This window comes from Rhinolophus hipposideros (assembly GCF_964194185.1).
Source record: "Rhinolophus hipposideros genome assembly, chromosome: 2".
NCBI classification, from domain to species: Eukaryota; Metazoa; Chordata; class Mammalia; order Chiroptera; family Rhinolophidae; genus Rhinolophus; species Rhinolophus hipposideros.
In genome coordinates this window covers 50,883,564-50,909,777 of record NC_138048.1, presented here as the reverse complement: position 1 = coordinate 50,909,777, position 26,214 = coordinate 50,883,564, and the positions used below count along the sequence as shown (strand labels likewise).

At 39.3% G+C, this 26,214-nt stretch overlaps 1 protein-coding gene across 2 annotated transcripts in view; it reads left to right on the top strand.

Moving 5' to 3' along the window:
* SNX4 (sorting nexin 4) overlaps positions 1-26,214 on the top strand; it is a 95,511-nt gene that overhangs the window by 43,384 nt on the left and 25,913 nt on the right. The window contains exons 9-17 of one of the 2 annotated variants that reach the window (XM_081076651.1): positions 1,136-1,201; positions 3,681-3,770; positions 5,219-5,318; positions 8,454-8,599; positions 9,755-9,869; positions 10,406-10,556; positions 13,720-13,921; positions 14,263-14,450; positions 23,518-23,708. In XM_081076651.1, coding sequence (XP_080932777.1) covers positions 1,136-1,201; positions 3,681-3,770; positions 5,219-5,318; positions 8,454-8,599; positions 9,755-9,869; positions 10,406-10,453 — 565 coding nt within the window. In that variant the 3' untranslated portion in view covers positions 10,454-10,556; positions 13,720-13,921; positions 14,263-14,450; positions 23,518-23,708. Of the gene's footprint in view, positions 1-1,135; positions 1,202-3,680; positions 3,771-5,218; positions 5,319-8,453; positions 8,600-9,754; positions 9,870-10,405; positions 11,588-13,719; positions 13,922-14,262; positions 14,451-23,517; positions 23,709-26,214 lie in introns of those variants that run through there. The other variant, XM_081076650.1, reaches the window with a different exon arrangement.

Genomic DNA, 26,214 nt, shown 5'->3' with positions numbered 1-26,214 from the left:
CCCTGTTGCTAGAGCATGTTGTTAGGGAACAAAGAATATGGTGTTTGCAAATAGGCTGACTTCCTTGATGGAGCCACTGAGCCCACTGCCCATAAGAGAGTAACCCTAACACAGCAGGAGCTAATGCCCCAACGGACTTTGGACTGTTGTTTTTGTTTGTTTTGTTTGTTAGCAAAAAGTTGCTTTGCCCAAACTGAAACTCAGATAGTCCTCGGGGACTCTCAGTTTTCATGGTCTAAATGTCTACTTGCCATAGTTGCTTCTCCACACATTCTTACTGATAAGCCCCCGGTGGGACCCCTTAGGAGCTGAGCTGCTGAGGTGCTTATTAACAGCATCCGATGAGAAAATGACATCCTGAAACAACTTTCTTATATCAAAACAAATTCTAAACTACTCTTTTGTCTTTGTCATAAACAAGTGGATTAAAACAACTTCACTTAAGTCATAAAAAAGTGGATATGAAATCATTAAATCAATATATTACATAGATTTCTTTTTCCGGTTTGCTATAACCTACATATATAACTTCCCATAAAAAGGAATTTTTATTTGAAGCATTTCACAGAAATGACAAAATGATTTGTGGTTTCTAGTAAACTTTCTCATGAAACTTTTGTGCAAATTATTGAAATTTCACTGTGCACCTTTTTCTGTACAATCGTCTTTTTCTGTTAGCTGTTATATAGTGAGTGGCATGTAATCAGTTGTGCTCATCAGAATCATCTGTGGACCGTGTAAAACTATACATACCTCAGCTCTACCCTGGAGATTCTGATTAAGTAGATCAACAGCAGGGCAGCATCCATAGTTTCTAAAAGCTCCACAATTGATTTAAACAGGCATTCTTGCTGGGAAAGTTGTCTGTACGCAGAAGCTATTTTGTATGATACCTACTCTGCACTTAATAGCAGTAGGTATCAACTTTTGAACTAACATTTTAAAGCCTTCACTTACATTTAGTTGTTAAACTTAAGGGGAAAGCAACATATTTACATATTTACATCACAAGATAAATTCAAGTACATATACTACACATATATAAAAGCTAGCTAAAAGAAAATCTTGTAAAAGATTCCATTTAATATTCTGTATCTAATTCATGATGTTTTGGGTTTTATCTTTTTGTTCCTAGTGAGTGGAGTGCCATAGAAAAAGAAATGGGGGATGGCCTGCAGAGTGCTGGTCATCACATGGATGTGTAAGTACCTAGAACATTTAAGGTAAAACCCGAGGTGAAGTTCAGTGGTGAAGTGCTAGTGACTCTTCTGTTTATCAAGTTCGCTGGCAGTTATGTTATATTTCGTGTATACAGATCTGACTTAAGTTTATCTCAAGAATGCGAGGTTAATTTAACATTCAAAAACCAATCAGTCTAATTCACATATCAGAATAATGAAGAAAATCTGTATGTTCATTTCAGTACATGTAGAAAAAGCATTTCAACATTTATTCACAGTAAAACTTCTCATCAAACTGAATAAAAGGAATTTCCTCAGTGTAAAATTTACAGCTAATATTGTACTTAATAGTGATATACTGACTCTTTTCTCCTTAGATGAGGAACAAGGCAAGATTATCTGCTCTCACTACTTTTTGTAAACATTGTACCAGAGGTCCTAGTTGTGCAATGAAACAAGAATACCAAATGAAAGGCATAAATCTTAGAAAGGAAGAAGCAAAACTGTCTTTATTTGTAGTTAATGGGATTTTTTACTCAGAAAATCATAAAGAATCAACTAAAAACATTATAGAACTAACTGCTGAATTTAACAAAGATGCAGGATATAGGATCAGTAGAGTCCAAAAATAGACCCACATTTATATCCATTTCAAGAAATAGTTCTGGAAATAACTGGTTATCTATGTGGGGGGAAAAATGAACTTTGAGTCATACCTTACATAAAAACTAATTCAATTTGGATCTTTTACATAAGCCTAAAAGTTAAAATTACAGCTTTTAGTAGAAAACATAGGAAAATACTGTTGCAACCTTTGAGTAAGCAAAAATTTCTTAAAGAGGACCTGAAAAGAAAAAAAAAATTTAATAGTAAATTGTTCTTCATCAAAATTTTGCCTATCGAAAGCTCCTCTCGGGGGAGGAAGGAATGTTAGAGTTACTGTTCAGTGGATAGTTTCTTTTGGGGAAGATGGAAAAGTTCTGGAGATGGATGGTGGTGGTGGTTGCACAACAGTGAATGTATTTAATGCCACTGACCTGTACATTTAAAAATTGTTAAAAAGACTGGGAGTAAACATTTCCAACCACAATATATGAAGAACTACAACTCAAAATAAAAAAAAAAAATTATTTTATCTAAGTATTATTTTTCTTTGGACCTTAATCAAGCTAATTGGCTACTTTTCAACCAGTTTGTTAAGTTTCCCTGCGTTGACTTAACATTTGCAGTATTTGTAGGAATTTAGGATTATCCCTTTATTTAAAGTGTTAAATAAAATTAATCTTAGTGCTGATAGCAAAATTTCTTTACCACTTAGACTTTTCCACCTAAGGATGTGCCATTTATCCCTCCTATTTTCAAACCACCATCCCTGTGGTTCTTTTTTGTTTCCTTAACATTAACTCATCCAGAATCATGGATTGGTGACTAAAGGCAGTTTTTCCTATTTAAAACAATGATTCTTAAGACATTTTTCAGTCACATAGAAGAAATTCCACACTCTACAAATGTAAATTTATGAATCCAGAATGTGTTCTTTGCCTACTTTTATAAATCCTATAAACACATCTCTTTTCAATGAACCTTAAGTTTGCTTATTTTTAGAATTTAAGTAAACTTTATTTACTTGCCTACGTAAAACAGGCCTGGAGACATAAAGTATATATTTCTTTTATTCCTGTGCTAAGGAATCAGAATTAATTTGAGAAAAACATGACCATTATACTATACAGAAGTAGTAAATGACATAGCCCATGTCCTAATAGTATTTATAATGTGATCAGAGAAATAAAACTATATTCAAGACATTACTTTGATAAAATTTAAGTTCTAAATTGTTGCTAAGAAGTCAGAAGTGAAATAATGAATAAGGACTAAAGTAATCTAGGAGTATTTCCTAGAGGTGTTGAGATATGTGCTTGTAGGATTTGGAGAACCAGTGTGGAGTGCCATCACATTTCTGTGCAAGGAAAGACTCAGGTCCAGGAATGAGAATGGCCTGACAATGAAGAACTTGTCTGAATTAAAGCATAGGTTGCTATTGAGAATTAGAATAAAATGAGGCTTCTAAAATTTTCTGTAATCTTTATTTGCTTGATTTTTCCTTTGGTAGCTTTTTGACATAACTGTATGTGGTTGCTACCAGGAACACTTGTGCACCAGTTATATTAAACTCTTTATTCTTTCTACTGATTTTGTAGCCCTTTTATAATGTCTTTGAATAAAAAAATTAGTGTTTTAGTGCTTCTTAAGCTACTTGTAAGCAGGACCTTTTTATTTTATTTCCAAGCCACTCCTGATCTAAACATTTTGGTAAAATTCAATTGTCATAGTAATTAAAATTGCTATAAATGTTCTAAATAGTTCTTCTCAGTTTCGGTACTTTACTTTTGTCACTGATGGTAAGTCGTCTGTGGACCATACTTGGACAGCTCTTCTTTAGAACATTAGTGCTTTATGTCCTGATAAGTTACTTCTGCCGTGTTTTCTTTTAAACAGGTATGCATCTTCTATTGATGATATTTTGGAAGATGAAGAACACTACGCAGATCAGTTAAAGGAGTATCTTTTTTATGCAGAAGCACTACGGTTAGTATAATAAGTGTTCCAGATGCAGCCTGTGGCTGATCTCCATTCTCTCTATCTCTATTCTAAAATAGAGATAGTAAGTTGATTTTTAGATGAATTCATTCCCCCAGATATTGAATGAGGTCTCTTTGTATTCCTCTGTGTTGCAGGGTGGTAGGCATAGAAATTTAACACAGTCCCTGTTCTTGAAACATAACATTGATAAAACCTGTCAGTCTTGGGCATCAGGTCTGTCTCTATGTTCTTTCTACTTTTTTCAGTTTGAAGATTGAAAGAAAGAACAGATTGCTCTTATGTGTAGCACTATCTGCTAGGTTGTGTATTGCCATTTTTATTCTTTAATTTTTTTCCACACCTGCGTATCTTCTGTCTTCAGTAAGGTTGTAAAAACTTATTAATATTGGGACTTTGTCTCCTGTTTTTATGGTATCGCCTACAGAGCCAAATAGAACTCTCTGGTAGATAGTCATATTTAATTGAGAAGGCACTGTATTTCTTCCATCCGTTTTAGAAAAATGAATCATTTTCCTATAATAGGTAGCTTTTGGTTGTAGCCACTTTTGGTCATTTTCCTGTCATTTTTAAAAGCAGTTTAAAAATTCTGTTAGTGAAACAGTGGAGCAATATTCCTTTAGCTGTTCAGTGACTGGTATGAAAACATCACATTGTGAGTCTTTTTCCTTGTAGAACTTGGAGTAGTAAAAAGTTTCACCAGCGTATTTTCCAGTTACCAAGGAAAAGAAAGTTCTAAGTACAGTGGAATTTTCTGAAGCTTTTAAAAATTATAGAACAGATTAACATGTATTGATATGGAAACATGTTCGTGGTCTATAGTTAAGTAAGAAAAGATGTGGAATCACTGGGGCTTATAGATATGTGTATATATGTTATAAATGCTTGGCTAAAGTCGAGAAAGATATACACCATCTGTTAACATGGATTGTGTCTGGGTATTGGCATTGGGGAAAAGAGCAATCTTGAAACTTTTTTTTCTTTGTGCATTTGTATATCAGAATCTTTTTTTTTTTACAGTGAGCATGGATTTTCATGATAATAAAAACGAATAGACATTTCTAAATAAAGAAGAAAACTTTGAGATAGCTTTTTAAACAAATACTCAGTTGCTATGTGAGAATATAGCATTAGTTCCTATGTTATACAAAATATTTTTTTATGATGGGATAATGGTATATTTACTGGAAAAAAACTTGCGAGTATCTAGAAAACAACCTTTTTTGTTGTACATATATGTCAAGTTTGTATGCTTAAGTTCTGCTAGATTTAATTTTTAATGTTGGGCTACTACATATAAACTTGAAAATTCTGGTTACACAAGTTTTGACACTAGCAAGACATTGTGATGCCTCCACTTTATCTGTGGAAAAAAATACTAACATGCTAAAAGAGAAGCCACAAAAATTAAATGCAGCACTTTTTTTTATCCCTAGTGCTGTGTGTAGGAAACATGAACTCATGCAGTATGACTTGGAGATGGCTGCTCAGGATTTAGCATCCAAGAAGCAGCAGTGTGAGGAACTGGCAACTGGGGTAAGTATTTTCCCATTTAGGTCTCTGGTATTGTATCAAGTCTCATGTGGAGTGAGCTGTGGTTCTAATACTCGGTGCCTGTAGCTTTCACAGGAGAATAATTTATGGGCAACTTTATGATTCTTTGAGTTGTGGTCTTGGTATAAAAAGATGTAAGCTAGTAAGCTATTAAAACATTGTATTGGTGGTATTGTAAAACAGTTTAATACTGCTCTGTGTAATAAGTGTCATCTCATTTCTGATTAAGTCCAAGTGAAAACATTATTCTTTGGGATTGAAGTAATAGCCTTTGTCAGGTTTAATTTTACAAGGTATATTATAGAAATTTTAGTTTTCTTTGAAAAACTGTACCCAGTTAGAATTATTGTTGCTCTTAATAAGGAGTGTTTTGTGTACTTTATTCTTGAATGCTTACAGTGAGTACTTGTGAAGAAAATTCCTATCTTATTATACTAGACTTAGATCATTTTTATAATCAGCTTTCTACTGTCCAACTATTTCATTGGAATAACTTAGCTGTCTCAGAGAGAGCACACAATCTGGAAGTAATGAAGCAGTGACAATGTTACCATTTATGTCACTTCATAGTTAACAAATACTTTAGTTATGAAAGTGCTTGCAGGTTACCTACTTGCTACATGTGTGAAAAGTCATAAATATATGTGGGAAATGACCTTTGACCATGAAACAGCTATACACTAGGCCTAATTTATTTTTAAAACTCGGGGAATTCCCAGGCCATTTTCAAGGAGCTTGGTTCTCCGTTCCTACATGTGAAGAGCAAAGTGTATCCAGAAACTCCAGAGAGTGAAGAAATGTTAGAGGAGTAAAGCTTGAGGCTTGGCCTTAGGCATTCTGTTTTATTAAAGATACCCAAGTTTCAGTGTAGTTATGCAGATTTGAAATATGTTTCCTTAGTTTGGTTTATTTTCATTTTGCCTGTTGAATTTTATATATTTTATATGTTACAGAATAATTTTTAAAAATATGACCACTTTCCTAAGTTTTCCATTCAATTAAGAAGTTCAGTTAGATGACACAGCAGTTCTACTCCTGGTATTTAGCCAGAGAAATCCAAAACACTAATTCGAGAAAATATATGCACCCTTATGTTTATTGCAGTGCTATTCACAATAGCCAAGATTTCGAAACAACCGAACTGCCCATTGGTAGATGACTGGATTAAGAAACTGTGGTATTTATTCAGTGGAGTATTACTCGGCCATAAAAAAGAATGAAATCTTACCATTTGCAACAACATGGATGGACCTAGAGAACATTATGCTAAGTGAAATAAGTCAGACTGAGAAAGACAAATACCATATGATCTCACTTAATATGTGGAATCTAAAGAACAGAATAAATGAGCAAAGTTAACAGAAACAGTCTCAGAGATATAGAGGAAAAAACTGATGGTTGCTAGATGGGAGTGAGGTGAGTATAGGGGATAAGGTGAAGGGATTAGAAAGTATAAATTGGTAGTCACAAAATAGTCGCGGGGATATGAAATACACTATGTTGTAAAGATCATGTAAGGTGCCAGATGGGCACCGGACTTATCAGGGGGAGCACTTCATAGACTCTGTAGATGCCTGACCACTGCACTGTACACCTGAAGCTCAAGTAGAATAATATTGAATGTCAACTATAATTATATAATATATAGATATTCACAGGATATAAAGTACAGGATACAGAATATAGTCAGTGGTACTGTAATAGCTATATATGATGTCAGAGGGGTGGTAGATTAGGGGGGTTATCACTTTGTGAGGGGTGTAAATGTCTGACCATTACGTTGCTTTGTACACCTGAAACTTAAAAAAAAACAAAAATTAAAAAATAAGAGAAAAAAAAGTTCAGTTAGAATTTTACCCTTTTTGACTATTCCATGTTATTCCAGTGTTAGCAATCTTAAGTATTAGCACTTTGGTTGTAAAGCTTATCTTCCTTCTGTTTGAGCTAGGGAGAAAATGGCAAAAGTTTTCTGTTTCCTTTTTCTAAAAAATTTTAATCGTGGTAAAATATACATAACATAAAATTTATAATTTTAACCATTTTTTTAAAAGATTTTTTTTTTTTTTATTGGGGAAGGGGAACAGGACTTTATTGGGGAACAGTGTGTACTTCCAGGCCTTTTTTCCAAGTCAAGTTGTTGTTCTTTCAATCTTAGTTGTGGAGGGTGCCTTTCAGCTTCAAGTTGTTGTCCTTTCAGTCTTAGTTGTGGAGGGAGCAGCTCAGCTCCAGGTCCAGTTGCCGTTGTTAGTTGCAGGGGACGCAACCCACCATCCCTGGCGGGAGTCGAGGAATTGAACTGGCAACCTTGTGGTTGAGAGGACGCATTCCAACCAAGTGAGCCATCCGGGAGGCAGCTCAGCTCAAGGTGCCGTGTTCAATCTTAGTTGCAGGGGGCACAGCCCACCATCCCTTGCCGGACTCAAGGAATCGAACTGGCAGCCTTGTGGTTGAGAGCCCACTGGCCAATGTGGGAATCGAACCGGCAGCCTTCGGAGTTAGGAGCACGCACGGCGCTCTAACCGCCTGAGCCACCGGGCCGGGCCGGCCCCCATTTTAACCATTTTTAAGTGTACAGTTCAGTAGTAGTAAGTACGTAAGTAAGTTTTTCAATTAAAATTTATTGGAGTGACAGTGATCAACAAAACTACATAGGTTTCAAGTGTACAATTCTATAATCATCTATACACTGCATTATGTGTTCACCACCCAGAGTTAGTTCTTCGTCCATCACCATGTGTTTGAGCCCCTTTACTGTCTTCTACTGTCCCTGCTCCCTCAGTACATTTACATTATTGTGGAGCCAACCTCCAGAACTCTTTTCATCTTGCAAATTGAAACTATACCCATTAAATGTCAACTATCAATTTCCCTCTTCCCCCAACCCCTGGCAACCACCATCCTACCTTCTGTCTGTGAATTTGACTACTCTAGATACCTCCTATAAGCAGAATCATTTGTCTTTTCGTGACTGGCTTATTTTTTCTTAGCATGATGTCAAGGTTCATCCATATTGTAGCATGTGTGAGAATTTCCTTTCTTTTTATGACTGAACAATATATCATTGTATGTACACATCACATTTTGTTTATCCATTCATCTGTTTGTATTTCCTTTTAGACTGTGAGAACATTTTCTTTGAAGGGAATGACTACCAAGCTCTTTGGTCAAGAAACTCCAGAGCAGCGAGAAGCCAGAATAAAAGTGCTTGAAGAACAAATAAGTGAAGGGGAACAACAGCTGAAGTCTAAAAATTTGGAAGGCAGGTAAAAATGCTGAGATGTTTAACAAAGCTAGACATGTAGACTACATGGCAGATCATTGCTTTATAACAATTCCCGGCTTCATTGGCATCCCTGAGTATAGCCTGTTCTAAAATGCAGTGATGGAATTCCTAAGAAATTTGACTTGTCAAAAATCATGTTATAAAAACAGTTGTTTTAGTGTGGAGGAAAAAAGGAAGAAGAAGGTTTCAGATTCATAATATTATTTTCCTGCGCTTTTCATGATTTCTATCCTTTGCACATTCCCTGCTCTTTCTTTTCTGTCATTTAACGAAAACCTGATCATTCTTCAGTGCCTAGCTCTGTGTTACTTCCTTTGTGAAGCCTTCTCTTATCCATGCAGGCTATCGTAGCACTTTGTTCGTGCCAGTGCAGCGTGGCACTTTTGTACTGGGTGGTTAGTTGCTCTGTGTGAGTGTCCCTGGCTGAATTACAAGCCCTTCAAAGTTAGTGACTGTGTCTTTTTCATCTTTATGCCCCAACACCTTGTACAGGGCATGGCATGCAATTATTCCATAAATATTTCTAGAAATTCAATTCTCAAAGATCTGCCATCACTGTTTCATTCTCCTTATTGTTTTCATCTGACAGTGAGTAGACCAAGGCAGACAAAGTGTGTATCATTGGTTTGGAGGTGGTTTTGTTAATTTTCAGAACTGTTGGCATCAAATAAGTCAAAGTAATCTTTAATGAAGAGAGTTAAAAAGACAAATGCCTGTCGGAATTTTTAAAACTCTAGTTGTCATTTAAAGCAAGTACATGATGAATATGATGCATAATCCATCCATCTTGTCAAAAAGAGCATCTATTTTCCAGTGACCCCAGAAAGGCAACTTCACGTGGCATCTGTTAGGCTTGTGAGCTGGTTCAAGGAACCATCTACATCTGTTTTATAGGAATAATTTGAAACTGAAATTTTTGTGGCAAAAATATAGATTATCAAAAATATAGAAGAATATTGGACTGCTTTTTCTCCTGTCGTTTTTAGGAAGAAAAATAGATCTTATACAATCAATAGCTTTTTCCTCTATATAGATAAAGAAAAACCAACTTAAATGAGAACTGGTTATTTCAATTTATAAAATATAGTTTACTTAATTTAAATATTAATAATAATGACTATATCTTTTATTTCAGAGAATTTGTGAAAAATGCTTGGGCCGATATTGAACGCTTCAAAGAACAAAAGAATCATGACTTAAAGGAGGCCCTTATAAGCTATGCAGTCATGCAGATCAGCATGTGCAAAAAGGTAGGTTTTGATTTCAGTGAAGATATAAGAATATACAAAAGTGCTTACAAATTTCTTCAAAACTAATTTCTTCCATTTGGACCAAATTATTTATCATTTTCATTTTTAAAGCCCATTTTTTCCCCTTCTAGAATATTTCCCAATATTTCCACTTAATTTTGAAAGAAATATCATAACCACAATAGCAGTTTGAGTCTCCAGTTGAGTCTCCACTCATCTAAAGTTCCAAATTTGTGTGTCCCACTTATCACTCGTATTGAAAATACATACACCATTACTTTGATTATGTGATGTTCTTGGTCAGGGCAGTCAAATACCATTGCTAACGGTGATGGCTACTTTGACTGAAAAATAGCTTAAAGATTGTTTTGGGAAAATGAGGTTGTGATATGGTTTATTGTCAGAGTAAATCGTCATGTAGCTGATGTATGTAGAAGATACCAACATAAAACTTAGTATACTAGCAAGACAAACACTTCAGCTTTCAGGACCCTTCCAAAATCACATTTTAAACCTCCTTTTTTTTTTTTTTTAAGGGAATTCAAGTTTGGACCAATGCTAAGGAATGCTTTAGCAAGATGTAATCTTGTGAAATGAATTTCTCTTCAATCAAAGTGCCCCAAAACAGAAGCACAAGTAAACAAACAAACAAAAATTTAAATTGCTACCCAGTATACACAAAAATACGTAAGTTGAGTAAATTTAGCTTTCTTTAATTTGATTGTAGTTGTGTTAATATAGCACAAAAGGATGTATTTTAATGAAGATGAAATACTATAATTTGAGGTTTTGGGGACTGGTGCTGATTCCAAAAACTTAGGTTTGATAAAATATACCAACAGCTTGTTTGTCGGGCTTCTGAACCAATAACTGAATGTCAAGATGTTAGGTGATTTCTAGATGTTCATCTCAATGCCAGCTCTTTCAGATCTGTTTGTGTAGGAAGTTTTTTCCTAAGATTGAATTCCTATCTTTACTTGGTAAGACCCACTAATCTATCATAGGGGGTTATTTTTCTTGCCTTATTGTTGAGCTGTTTGGTTTGACAAAGCTCAGCAGAAACTTAGTGTGAAATCTAAGATTTTCTCCCACATTCATTGATGCCCCCTGTAACGTTTGCATACACTAGAAAATGCCTTCAATTTGTGTTTTACCAGAATTTTGATACTGGTCAGAAATTTTATACTGCCAACAAAGAAAACTCAACTTCTCAGATGCATAATAGAGTACATTGTTATGATCTAGGAATTGCTATATGGAAAGTTTTAATTGAGTATGTTACATATAAGCATTAAATTCTTCCCAAATAATTTTTAACCTCAGTATTGAGCCTAAATTTAGTCCGCTTGGCTCGCTACACATGGCATTTCAGGGTACAAGATGTAGTATTTCAATGTATAAGATATATGTAGTGAACATATGTGTTAGTATCTTCATTATTAACATCCTTCTTTTCTGTTGCTTGGCTGTAATTTTTGTAAAGATAAGTTATATTGTTTTTTGGTGTGTGTTTTTGTGGTATATGTTCAGATGCCAAGCGCCCTCATTTTGCTAGCTTTGCATAATCTTACATGTGCTCATTATTACTAATTATGTAAAAAAAAAATTCTCCATACTGTTCAGCATTTGACTTTTTTACATGTTTAAAATGTTGCTGGATTTTTGTGCTGTTTGCCAAACTTATACAATAAATAAATGAAGTATTGTGCTGATTTTCATATGATTTCTCTTATTTTTAACAAAGTGATTCATGCATATTAGTACCTTTGAGAAAATAATACATAGCATATTATGTTTTGAAATGTTTGTGTAAATTTGCCTTGTGCCAAAATATTGGGTTTTAAAAAAATACGATGCTGAAATGAGATACGATTTTTTTTTAATTTTACTTTTTGAAAGATAAAATTGTTAGAAGCAAAAGTAATCTGTATAAATATACATTTCATGCCATTGAGCTGTATCATCTCTTGGCTCATGAAATAAAATAGCTTTCCATTTGGCATTTAAAAATCAAAAGCCTTCTTTCCCAAATTAACCTTATGCTAAACGTAAAATGCGTTAGATTTTTTTTCTGCTAGCTGAGTTAATTTGAGAAGGTCATTGTTACCTATGTTTTCAAAGGTGAATTCAGAAAAATATTTTATTATCTTCTCTAAAATATATAGGTATTCACTTGGTTGTATGTATATTTAACTAGAAATATCTTGACTTGGGTTGATTTTGAAAAATTCATTTCATAGCACAATTGTTCCTTTTAAACTCTTAAAGGAATTTTGTGATGGAAATAATTTTGTTTACGAGGTTGATCAAAAACTACAGTGAATGTTTAAAAAAAATTATTACAGTAGAAGGCACATTGCCATTAATCCCCATCAAAATACTTTAAACTCTTAAAGGAATTTTGTGATGGAAATAATTTTGTTTACGAGGTTGATCAAAAACTACAGTGAATGTTTAAAAAAAATTATTACAGTAGAAGGCACATTGCCATTAATCCCCATCAAAATACTCCCCCACACTTCAAACACACTTATCCCATCATTCTTGCCACTTTCTGAAGCAGTGAGTATCTTTAGTTGCACTCTTGTGGCTGCCTCGATGTCCTGAATCATTTTGACTTTGGGGAAGAGCCAGAAGTCGCACAGTACCAGATCAGGTAAATAAGGTAGATGAGGACACACAATAATGTTTTTGTTTGACAGAAGTTGAAGGAAAATTTCATGTAAATGCATTGTTCATGATCCATGATTTGTGGCACATTTTTTTTTTTTAATTGGGAAAGGGGAACAGGACTTTATTGGGGAACAGTGTGTACTTCCAGGACTTTTTTCCAAGTCAAGTTGTTGTCCTTTCAATCTTAGTTGTGGAGGGTGCTGTTCAGCTTCAAGTTGTCCTTTCATTCTTAGTTGTGGAGGGCGCAGCTTAGTTCCAGGTCCAGTTCCGTTTTCTAGTTGCAGGGGGCACAGCTCACCATTCCTTGCGGGAGTTGAACCAGCAACCTTGTGGTTGAGAGGACGCATTCCAACCAACTGAGCCATCTGGGAGGCAGTTCAGCTCAAGGTGCCGTGTTCAATTCTAGTTGCAGGGGGCAGAGCCCACCATTCCTTGCGGGATTTGAGGAATTGAACTGGCAACCTTGTGGTTGAGAGCCCACTGGCCCATGTGGGAATCGAACCGGCAGCCTTCAGAGTCAGGAGCATGGAGCTCCAACCACCCGAGCCACCGGGCCAGCCCCTGTATACACATTTTAAGAAAGGAAAAAAGTATTAAAATTATGCTGATGGTAACCACTTTGAGTACCTCTTGTAATTGCAGAAGTTAAATGTGACTTGTATTCATCTTTTGTTATTAGTATATATTACTACAATTTTAACAGTTTTCCTTTTTTAAAATGTATATACATTTTTTTGGCACCCTCTGTAGATATAGAAACATACAGATAGATATTTACATATATGTATCTATATATGTATATATAGATGAATGTCTGTATACATGGCTTGGCCAAACCAAGATTCAGTTAGATATAGATATTTAGCAAATATACAAAAATTTAGCAGTTATACAAAAAGAAAAGGAAAATTAAATAATGCCAATATCCTAGTACAATTCCAAGTTAAGTTTATATCAAAAGCAACATTTAAAACTATGCAAAGCCTTAATGGTAAAGATGAGTAGTAGAGGGATAATAGTAATGCAAAACTTAAGACTGAAATATGGTAATAACAAATTATTAATGAGGCTTTCATTAAATACTGTGAACGACTTCCTGTTAAATACAGTGAGTTAGACATGGGTTTATCTTTGTGCCTTCTCAAATTTCCTCTAAATGACAGGAATTTTTTTTAAGCTCTATTAAGGACAAAGAGATTGTACAAGAAATGTTCACAAAATTTTGGAAGATTAAAAAGGTGGAGGAGTGCTAACTGACTTAGCAAAATGGCGGCAGCTGAGAGTTACATGCCTATACCTGGGGCTACTAATGAGAAGCAAGCTAATTTGCACAACGGAATCCCAGAAAGACTCAGGAAATAGAGGAAATGGTTATACTGGTAAGACCGAATCGGTGTGGGGTTAAAAGGGTGGGGGTTGGGTAAAAGTCTGTACCAAGAGCAATTAGATGCCCAGGTCCGGACCCTTTCTCCACATGCTTAAGAGACCACCACTGCATATTACCATGCAATTTCAGATCAGTTAATATATAAAGAACAGCATCAGCCTTCTCAATAGCAAAATTTCTTAGATACCAAAGAGAAGAGCGTAATACCTTCAGAACTCTGAAGAAAAATGATTTCCAACCTGACAGTCAAACTGTCAATCAAGTGGGGGAGAACAGACATTTTTTTGGATATGCGGTCTCTCAAAATTCTCTTCCTGTGCGTCCTTTCTCAAGGGTACTACCGGAGGATTTGGTTCATCTGAATAGGAGTATAGACCGAAAATCAGGAAGACATGGGGTACAGAAAACAGGAGATCCAACATAAGAGAGAGGTGAAAAGGAGTCTCAGGAAAGCACTGTCCAGAGTGGAGCCAGAGACGGAGTCCTCCAGGAGGAAGGTCACCTGGGAAAAAGTTAGAATTGTAAGCTTATGTATAGATTCGACAAATGTGAATATTCTGGAGAAAAATGTTTAGTAAGAAGAGAATCAGAATATACTACGTGGCTCTGCAGTTAAAAGTATCTACTTAATTATAATAATGGAAACATGACAATCATGGTGCTTATCCAGACAGGGTGCTAACAACTACAGTGGTTGGTTGGAAGGTTAAGAGAGCCAAATACTCATCTGGCATGTCTTGATAAATCAAGATGGTACTAGAAACAATTTTTAGAAATATAAAGATAAGTGTCAAAAGGTACTGAAAAGAATGGAAGGAATTGAAGAATGGGGAATAGGTACAAGTGGGGCAAAGGGCTGCTGTTTAACATAAATTTTAAAGACTATTTAATTTTTAAATTATGTGATTGATAGATAACTGGTTTAAAAAATAACCATGTTTCTCCGAAAATAAGACCTAGCCGTACAGTTAGCTCTAATGTGTCTTTTGGAGCAAAAATTAATATAAGACACGGTCTTATTTTACTATATAATCTTATTTTTACTTATAAAATTTTTACTTATTTTTACTATATAATCTTATTTTACTATATAATCTTATAGTAAAATAAGACCACGTACTACATTTGTTTTATTTATTTTATTTTATTGTATTTTATTAATTATATAAGACCCGGTCTTATAGTAAAATAAGATCGGGTCTTATATTAATTTTTGCTCCAAAAGACGCATTAGAGCTCATTGTCTGGCTAGGTCTTATTTTCAGGGAAACACCGTAAAAGTAAGTGAATTGACTTTAAAACATGTCATCTGTAGAGAAAACAAATAATGCAAATAGCAGAACAGTATGTATTGCATGAACCAGTTTTATTTTTTAATAAAAAGAGGGTTAATTATGTCCGCAAGGGTCTGTGTGTTTGTATATGCTTTGGAAATATAAGATACTAAGTAAGTGATTCACAATGGTTACGTTTAGTGTATAGATTGATGGTTGGAGTAGCAGCCTCTTTTTACTTTATTTCAGTACTGTTGAAATTTTTGCACCATTATGTATTGTGTAGTAAAAGACTAATTTTTTTAAAAGTGTAGATAAGAAATAATTATCCAAAGAAAGATAATATACCAGAAGAACACCCCCATACCTGCAGGGGGTAGGAATAATATTTGTCAAAAGATATCACTATGTACCAAACTACTTTGGTACCAAAAGAAAAATGAATCACTACCTCAAACAGTATGGCCCAGTAGGAACTTTTATCAAAGTTGGCACATATCCTAGACAGTGGAATACACTGGAAATGAATATGGACATGGGTAATAAAAGTGATAAAAGCACACATTTCTAAAAGTGGCTTCTGAGAAAATTTTAAAGAAATTAAAGTGAGAAGATTAAAACAAATAAATGTCAGGAATTTAGGTTATCAGCAAAATGTGGCTACAGCATACTGGAATGAAAGGGCAGTGTCCACATCTGCCCCCTCCACTTATTAATAGGTAGTTTCATAAAGTTATGGTTTCTAATAATCACAGTGCCGCTCGCTGCCTGCATGTTAGAAATGCTGCTTGGTAAGCAAATGCAGTGCTCCTTATATATGACAGGATGGAGAAAGGACAGGTAGTGTGAGTTAATAGCAAATTCAAAATGTGTGTAATAAAAATGTAAAAATAATGGCTTCTTTCTCCTAATATTTATAAGAGGAGAAAAATAGCAGTTTTAAACAATAAGCCCATAAAGGCAAAGGAAAGCCAAGTTCTGTTCCCCCATCCTCACACAGGGAAGTAAAAGAGGACAAATCAAAAGCCCCGTGGTAGTATAAACCTAAGTGACAAAGGACATCCAAATCTCTTTTAGATTGTGAAATTCATACTTGACATTTTAATAAAACATTAGAAATTTTTAAGTTAATTAGCCTCATGTTGGAAATGAGAGTGGCTTCCAGTTATGATGATGATACAATGAATATCCTTGTCTTTATGCTCATAGGAGTAAGATAAATTTGGTGGGAATTTTTAAAGTTTTATGCCCTACATAAAATGGTCCATAGTGTATTTCCAATAATGTTGAGTGAAGTTCGTGTTCTAGTTGCAATGACTGGCTGAGCCTCCTGCCCTGGCATTGGTCAAAAGGAGATTGAGAGTGGGGAACAGTGTAGGTAACTGAGGGAGGGGGTGGTGTATTCCAGCACATGCATGTCTAATTACATTATCATGCTAATTTTAAAGTAATTTGGCAATGACCTACCATTTACAATTGCCTTACCCCCTCCACAAGGTAAGCATAACTGTATTTTGTTTGTTCAAAGGGAAAAGCTATTGAAAGTATAGAAAGGTGACCAGCAACACATTAAGGCTCCAAAATGACAGATTCTCGTCAGGAGAACTAAGTCTTAGGCAGGAAACTCGGGGCCTTCCCCAGGCCAAGGGGCAGAATTTGAGCCCCCTGGGAGCTGGTGTGGGCCAACATGGACATCAGCACCTTTCAGTCTCTGTCCTGGCTGCCCTGGCCTTCCTTTCCCTGCTCCTGAGCTTCCAATTTGGAGTGTGGGGTGGGGAAGAAATAGAGAGAGAGAGAGAAAGTGATTTGAGAGTTTCTCCAAAAGGACAGAATTGTGAGAACAAATTAATACTATTCAACCAGGCACCTGATGCCCAGAGAGGCAGAATGAAGGGAAGATTCCATCTGGAGGCATTACATGGATAGTGCTTCCCAGAGTTGCCAAATTTTAATCAAATGGTGGAGAGGACTGAGCCAGTAGATGTGTTTTCTGGTTGGTAATAAGGGCCAAGGCATTTGTTCCCTCAAAATCAATCCCTGGTCTTTCCCTACTAAGTATAATGAGTATGAGAAATGAATTTTTAGTGGTGGAATTTATGACTTGTTAATTAGCACAATTGATTTTCACTGATATCACTAATGGGATTCAGAATTGAAAAAAAATAGTTAAAATTTGTGGGATTCTGATTCACGGAGTTTTGCGCAAGGCCTGGAAATCTGCATTTTCCAAAAATGTCCCAGATGGTTCCAATAAGCAACCAAGTTGAAACACCTCATTCTAAGGACAGAGGCAATGTCCACCCGTGGAGTTTGGTTATAAATGACACATCCCAAATGGAGCTCATGAAAGTTGAAGGCCTTCCCAATATGGCCCCAAGTCAATGGTGTGGCTAAGAGTTCACTTGAGGACATGTTGAGCCTGGTGTGCATGAGGACATCCAGGTCAAGGTGACCAGTAGGGAGTCGGATGTACAGGTCTGCAGATCTGGAGGCGTCTTGGTAGATCTATGGACACACACACACACACACACACACACACACACACACACACACGATTGCCTTCCATTAGGACTTAATAGCACATCAAAAGTGTTGGTCAAGCCTGAAAAAAACAGCAGTGTTAGCCTTGTGTTGTGTTCCTGAGGTGGGGAGGACCTAAGAACGCTGGTCCTATTGTTCACATCCTGGTGGCAGCCCCTTGTGAGGTCGAATTCCTAGTCCATGGCTCAGCAAAGGCTCAGGGCTTCCCACCTCTGCTTCCTTCCACCTTGACGCAGCCCTGGAAAGTCAATAGAAGAGACTCTTCTCTGCTAAACAACTGCTCAATTAACTCTTGAAATAGACCTGGTTCTTTCAGTGATAGATCCCAGAATCTTCAGCTACAAATGAGCTTAGAGATGATGTCCCTCAGTTTAAGAATGAGGAAACAGGACCAGAGAGCAAGTGACTTGCTTAGTCACACAGCCAGTGAGTGCAGAGTCCTGACTGTTACAGGGTTCCTTCCTTTAGGTATTCTCTCTCGACGTTTGTCTCCTGAATTAATGGGCCTGTGGGGCTTGCCCACACCTCTGTGGCTATCACATCTCACCACCTGCGCAGTACAGTAGCCAGGGAGCAGGACCGAAAGGGGGAAAAACCAAGACACCAAGGCAGGGGGTTTATTGAGAGTGTTTTGGAGGACACAGGAAAGCAATTGGCTGATCTGAAGCTTTGGGATAAACACTGCATTTCAACCATGCAGGGTCGTTAGGCAGTTACTGTTGCAAACACTCTAGAGTTCCCTCCTAAACATGAGCCTGTGTACATGACACCTTGGCGAGGTGAACAGGAAGCCAGTGATACCTGTATTTTAACAGGTGGCCTGAGCCCCAGAGAGCTTCGTGCAAACTGAGTCACACAATATGGGCGGACCAGGCCTGGGGATCCTGGATCCCTCTTTGCTTAGCCTAGCCTACAGAGAGTCCCCCAAATGTTTTTCAGGGTTACCCTTGGGGGATGGGCAGAGGATTTCTTTAGCTGTTGGCAAAGCCTTGGGAGTCCTGTGACCTTCCCACCATGAGCTCACCAAGCCTGAGTGACACCTGAGCTCCCATCAGCTCCTTTTCGGGCCCAGCTCATGTTCCTCTCTGGGGGACATGCCCCAGCTTGGAGGTAACTGAAGACCCCTGTCTCCTATTAGAGATGGAAACTGAAACATAGCTTTTGGTGAGGCCCCTGGATATTCATGACAGGGCCACTGCTTGGAAACAGGCTAAGAGAGCTTGGTGTTTTGGAGAGCAAGGGATGCCAAATGTGGGGTACTCTTTACAGTCTGAATTCACTTGCTTTTGTTTGCCTCAGTGCCCTGGAACCTACTGCTACAGCTGCTTGAGCGAGGCTCAGCCCCCAGCCCCACCTCCTTTATCTGGAAAACTGCTCACAAACTCATCTCAACCATAACCTCCTCTGGGAAATCGTCCCTGAGCTCCAAATCAAAGAGCCTTTGGCTCTCCAAACTCCCTTTTCCTATTTAACCTTGTCCTAGAATTAGCACCGGTACTGAAATAGCTGGTTTTTATGTGTGTGGGGTCAAGTTTTATACTTGTCCCATTTGCATTTGAAAAAAACATGTCTTCTTCAGCTGTAGGGGGTAGTGACCACACAGGGCTGTTATATTGAGCTTCTAAGGGGTTCAAACCTTTTGCCTACTGATTCTTTTTTTTTTTTTTTTTTTTTTTTGGTCTGTTTCGTCTATCAGTTACTGATAGAGGTGTGTTAAAATTTCCTACTTTAATGATGGAAGTTTTGTCTTATAGTTTCATCATTTAATGCATTGTACAATTTATTAGGTGCATGCAGGCCTTTAATTTTTGTATCTTTAATTGAAATGTTTATCAGTATGTTTTGATCCTCTATTTTTTATATGCCCTGATTCTCACCTCTCCCAACTTATTTATGAGCATTTTGAAACTATATGTAATGAGGAAATTGAAAAATTTTAAGAACTTCATATGGATAAACCACAATTTAATTAACTTGTCCTCTATTATTGGACATTTACTATTTCTAATTTTTCACTTATATAAATCACACCATAATGAGCATCTTTGTATACAGTTATTTCTGATTCTTTCCTCTGGCTAGAGTCCTAATAGTGGAATTACAAGGTTAGGGTATATGAACATACTAACAGCTTGTAACATATGTTGCTTCTTCATGGCTGTTGATCAAATTAGAATTTTCAGTGTGGAGCCGCCCAGTTGTCTTTTGTTGAACTATCTGTTTCTAGAATCCTGTGTTTTTGGCTTGGTCTTTTTTGGGCAAACAGGCCTCCTCATATTTGTGCACTTGGTGAACAATCTATGTAATTTAGAACCTAAGTTATCTCTGTTAAATTTCACCTGTTAAATTTGACCCATCCCTCTCCTCCTGCCAATATCTCCCAACCTCTGATTTAACAGTGACAGCCACTGATGTGGGGGCCATGTCTTCTATAGCTTCCCTCCAGTCATGATGGAAAATGATGAGAACAGAACCCCACGGGGATATCGAGTTCTTTTCCAATAAGACTAATAGTTACAGTTTATTAAACATTTACTATGCAGTAGGCACTCCACATACATTAACTCATTAGATCATCACAACCCCCAAAAGTAGGTATTATTTAAAGATGTGGAAACTGGAATCCTGAGAGAGGAACTCTGTCACACTGTTCGCTCTGCTCTGCCTGAGTGGAGCCAAGATTGCAACAGTGGACTTGGGTTGTGGCCTGCAACCCGAACTCCCAGCCCGGCGTTAGAGGAAACTAACACCAGGTGGCAGTAGAGCCAATGGGCCCAGGAAGAACCTCTCGCCTGAGATCTCAAACTAGCATTTTTTTCCATATAAAAGTAACACAGACTCCTATTGACATGCCTAAAACTAGATTTTTCAATAATATAAACATTAACCCAACAGACACATTCCTCGGCGGTTAAAAAGGTAATAAAGTAAACAGACCTTTGAACTTGGACCTTTCTAGCCTAGATTTCATCAATATAATTCCTCAGGGGGAAAATCTCTGTTCCTAACTAACCTGCACTTGAATGATGCTCCCTGATTTTCTGCCCCCTCTGCTGCCTCTGCCCCCTGCACCACTAGTACACGCCTAGCTATAGGGCCGTCCTCAACGGGGGAAGCTTATCAGAATCTAGGGCAAGGGATTTAGCCAGAGTAACCTTGGTGGGCCATGAAAGCCCTCCACCCACCTACCCTTCTATCTATCCAGCTTGCGAGGAAGGATGTGCTTCTTTCTTTCTGATCTAAGAGTCCACAACTCCTTTTGTCTCTTCAATCTCCCAGTCACAGTTTGAGATTTTTCTGCAGCCTTATCAAAAAAAAAAAAAAAAAAAAAGTTTTATTCTTTCTTTTTAGAGTTCCTGAACAAGCGTAGGGCTTTGCTTGATGACTTCCCATCTTAGTCGGGCAGCATTTTTTCCAAATCATTTGAACAAATACATGTTCGTATTGTCTAGCTGCATTATGTTTGAATAGAAATAGAACACAAAAAGGATTTTTAAACCTCCCACCACACATTGGTTGTGCCTGGACGGTCCATTGTTGAACTCCAGACCACTGCCCATGATGTCCTTGGCTGGGAGCTGACTGTCTCCCAGTCCCTAGTCCTCACGCGAGGGAGGGTCTCTCAGCTCCACAGACAGTGGTGAGTTCCTGAGACTCACTGGAGTTAAGGAGCCCTAGTGGGGCTGGACCTGAAGAAGTAGCCAGGAGTGGGGCTCCAGGCTGCACATCTGGGGTTCTGCAGTCGAGCTCCAGGCCTGGTTTGACTCCGGGCTCCATCTTTCATAAGTTCTGTGATTTCAGGTGAGCTACTTAACTTTGCTGGGCATCAGTTTCCTCAGTGCCAAGTGGGGATAAGTATAGTTCCTACTGTGCAGAAATGTGCAGAAATGTCAAGTGCTTAGCCCAGAGCCCAGCACACTGTCTTCAGTGCTCAGTAATGTTGGCTGTTGTTCAGTTAATGAAGGGATCTGGGGCAGCTCACAGAATCCTGGACTGTCACTGCTGACGGGCCCACAGAATCGTCGGTCTATGTTATGGTCTGAATATGACCCCCAAACTCATGCTGAAATCCTAACGCTCAATGCGATGGTATTAGGAGGTTGGTCTTTGGTCCTGAGGATGGAGCCCTCGTGAATGGAAGTAGTGCTTTTATGAAAGAGACCCCACAGAGCTTCCTCACGCCTTCCACCACATGAGGACACAAGAATAGCAGTCTGTCACGCGGAAGAGGGCCTTCACCAGAACCCGACCATGCTGGCACTCTGCTCTTGGACTTTCAGCCTCTAGAAGAGTTAGAAATAGATTTCTGTTCTTTATAAGTCACCCAGTCTGTAGTATTTTATTATAGCAGTTCGAAAGAAAGAAGATGGTCTAGTTCTTTCAACTAGTCAGATGTCTTGCTTTGCCAGCTTGAATGAAAATAAAGAACTATTTTTTTAAGGTCCAAATAAATGATTCCAAGTTCCTAACATACTACTTATTAAGAATGTCCTCCCATTATTTATCAATTATACCATAGTAAAGCTTAAAAATATTATAAATTAAAAAAAAAAAGTCCTCCGGTAGTGAATCTAAAAACCCCTGAGTGCTTCCCAGTCGTGGTCACCTCACCTCTGAGAATTTACAAATCGGCCCAAAGGGCCATTCTTCATGTGGCTGCTCCTGAGAAAACAGGTCACCTAGCAGTTCAAGGCCATGTCCACTTAGGAAGCTTCTAGGCCACTGAGCCCTGCCTCCCAGGCCGCAGGTGTTTCTCGGGGCTCAGGAATGAAGACTCCTCTCTCTGCAGGGTTATGGTCAGCCAGGGGCCAGTCTGGGCTCCTGTGCTGATGGTGTTTTAGAGACTGAGCTCTTTGAACTCATCCACGCACAGGTTCTGGTCAGCCTGTGCTAGTTCTCCCCCCAGTTCTAGAGAAGAGGCTATAAGAGTTCTTGGCATCACCTTGAATCCGGAGGCTGTTTCTCACTGCAGCTGCCAGCAAAAATAAAATGGCAGCCCCCGTGATGCCCTGACCCTCCTCTCCGCCTAGCCAGGGTCAACTCACTGTCATCACCAGAACTGCTCCCTGCCTTCCTCAAACCTCCAAGCCCGGTTCCCAAAACCCCAAAGGAATCCTTCCTCTCCTGGCCACCATCACTCCTGCCCTAGATTCTTCTTCCCAGCGGGGTCTCTCATTTCCTTGAGAAGAAACCACCATCCTGTGGTCCCCATATTTAGATGAGAAACAGAAGCTAAGAAAGGAAGGTGACTCCTGCCTAGTACACACAGCTGGTCAGTGGGCTGAGCCAACATGTCCTGGCACCCAACTTAGAGCTTCTCCCACCCCTCCAACCACAATGGGCCCAGAATGGGAAAATTGGGAGGAAGAGATAGGGGTCAGAGGTCAGGAACAGGTCAGTTAATTCAGGGTACCACAGAATGCTGTGCAGGCAGCTGAGTCTGCAACTGGGTGGAGGTGGAAGTGAAGAGGGGGCAGAGACCCACTGGTTGCTGATTTTCATTTTTAGTGGGAACTTCCCTCAAGAGCTGTGCAATTAGGTGCTTAATGAATCACAAACATTTTTCTGAGGATTACAAGGAAATACCCAGGGCTGGTTTATGAGTCTGTAGGGCTGTTTCAAAACCAAAACCAAAACCATGAAGTCTGGGGACTGTGAATTGCACCACTTGCGTGTGAGCTGCCATTAATTTGTAGATTGGATTTGGGACTCTAAAAAGGCGCACATGAAATTAAATTAACTAATTAGTGCAAATGTCTGCAACTGCTCTCAGGACAATTACTCAATGAGGGAGCCGTGAGAATCTTAGGAACCTTAAAATCAGGATCTTCTTTTCCCGCTCAACTGCATAAGCGCGCAGCTGCAAAAAGCAGAGAGAAACTTGAGCGTAACAACGGCAGCCCAAAGCCCGCAGGCGGATGGAGGCGTCCGAAAGGAGCAGTCAGAAACCAGAAACCTGACCAGGTAAGGCCTCCCCTCTCCACACTGGAAAATCATAGACCCTTTCCCTGGGATACTCTCCCTTATTGAAACCTGGAGCATCTTAGGACACTGGTCATCCAGGTGTTTGGGTGCCGGTGGATGATAGGGGAATTAATGATGGGGGGATTTGGAGTGACTTGGCGTCTAAGCCTGGGGATCCCAGCTGCTACAAAGACGTCATCACAGACCCTTGGAGAAGAAATCTAGAGAAGGGAGCCATTGCACTAGGCGGTGAATCTCAGTGTAGAGCCTGGACCAGCACCCTCCACATGATTCCGATGCACGTTCACGGTTGAGGAGCCCTGCCTAAAGGCATCTTGGAACCGTATTAGCTTGGTGGCTGAGTGTGGACTTTCCACAGACAGGTCTGTGTCTGGGTTCTGGCTTTGCGGTGGGGCTGGGGGCACTCAGGCACAGATTGCAAGAAGGCCCTGGCTCCCTGGGTGTCCACAGCAGATGGGCACCTGAGAGTGAGGTGCACGCCGGCTCTAGCCGCCTCTATTGCCTCACCCTAGTCCCAGCTCTGTCTTCCCACTGGGTAAGTATGTGACCTTGGACTTTCAAATCTGAGTTCTAGTTCTGTTGGTCTGCGAATGTGCATTTGAAGAGCTCCCCAGTTATTCTGATACCTTGGGGGTTAGTGGCTTAGCCTCTCTGAACTTCAGTTTTAGAACCTGTAAAACAGGGTAATAGTATCTACCCCAGGGGTTGTTGTGGGGATTAAACAAGATAATGCATGTAAAGCAGTTGGCATCCGTCAGGCATAAGCTCCCAACAGTGGTCGTGAGGGAGCAGTTCCCTAGCTTGCCTGTGTGGGTGCTGAAAAGGCCTGGGTTCATGGCCCAGCCCTCGCGGTTTTGGGAACAGCCTTTCTCCAGACTGGATTTCATTCTGTGGGGGAGCGGCACCTGAGTGAACCCCTCCCTTAGCAGGAGTCTGCTTTCAGATTCTGGTGCTAGGCCTTGGACTGTCTGGACCCCCCTCTAGAAGCGCAGCTTCGGGCGGTCCCACACAGTGAAATTCTGCAGAGGCCTGGAGGTGCAGCAGCAGTCTGTCCCCTGGGCCCAGGGAGGAGAGTCGGGGTTGCTGCTGGCACAAACCATGAATCAAAATGAAAGAGGGGGAACAGATACTTGTGGAATACCAACTAAGTGCAGATGTGCTTGCACTTTTTCTCACTGAATTCTCGAACAGCCTGTGAGGTAGGTATTATCATCGTCCACATCTTACAGATGAAGAAACTGAGCTGCTCCAAAGCCCAAGCTCATTGCCTTACGCAGTGGTGTTCACATTGTGCTTTGTGGAACCCAGGCCGTTTGTCACTTTAGGGGGTACTACAGGAACAAGGAAGGGTTCCTGGCTCAGTTTGGACGCCTACTCCCTCTTCCCTATAGCAGAGCCTTTAAGTAGTTTGGGTCTTCAAATAAGATTCTGCCAGGATTTTCTGGCTAAAAAATACTTCAAAAAGAGTCACTGCTCTGTACCATCCACCTGCCCGAAGACTCTCAGGTATCAACTTATGCCCCAAGCAACCCTGACCTCAGTGACACAGGATCTCAACACAGGGTTCTCTGGGCCTCCGTTTTAACTGAGAAATCAATATGAAAGATATTAGACATCTAAGTGAGTGTGAGACAGAATTCCCATGCATCTTGAATTTACGAAGGAAATGTTAAGTTCCGGTTCCACATCTCTTGAACTCCCCAGGCAGATCAAGGAGATATATATATATACACATGCTGAAAATAGGGTGGTGTGTGGAGAGAGAAAATGATTTGCGAAGAGATTTCCTTGGGGAAATACTGAATTCCCCATCCTACCCACGTGGGAAAGAAAGGAGTGCCATCTACTTCACCTCAAACCTAGTGGGAAAGGTTTCCACGGGGCTACTTGGAGAGGTTACCAAGTGTTTTGGTTATAAACTGAAACATTTCCAAAAATGAGTACCTTCAAACAACAATAATCATTGCTTTTGTTCACACTTTTACAATTTGGGCCAAGCTCAGTGGGGACAGTTTGTCTCTGCTCCACATGGTGTCAGTTCCCAAATGACTCACTCAGCTGGCTGGCAAGTTGAGGCTGGCTGATGGCTTTGAAGTCAGCTGGAATTGTTGGCCAAGGGACTTGATTCTTCTCTACGTGGCTGCCTGGGATTCCTCACAGCATGGAGGCTGGGTGCCAACAGGGAGGAAGGAGAGGCTGCCAGTCCTCTTAAAGGATAGGCCCAGGGCTGGCCCAGAGCCACTTCTATCACATGCTGTTGGTTAGGCAGTCACAGGCAAGATCAGATTCAATGGAGTGGAGTAACAGATTGTACTTCTTGATAGCCGAGTGGGCATGAATGTAGAGAAAGGGAAAGAGGATGGTGGCCATCTTTGGAGACAACAACCCCACCAGAGGACCTCTGGATTTGCAGGGGTGCATGGAACCTGTGGTCTGATTCCCTTCTCTGGACTATGGCAGACAGATGTCCTGGGCTTGCTGGTGT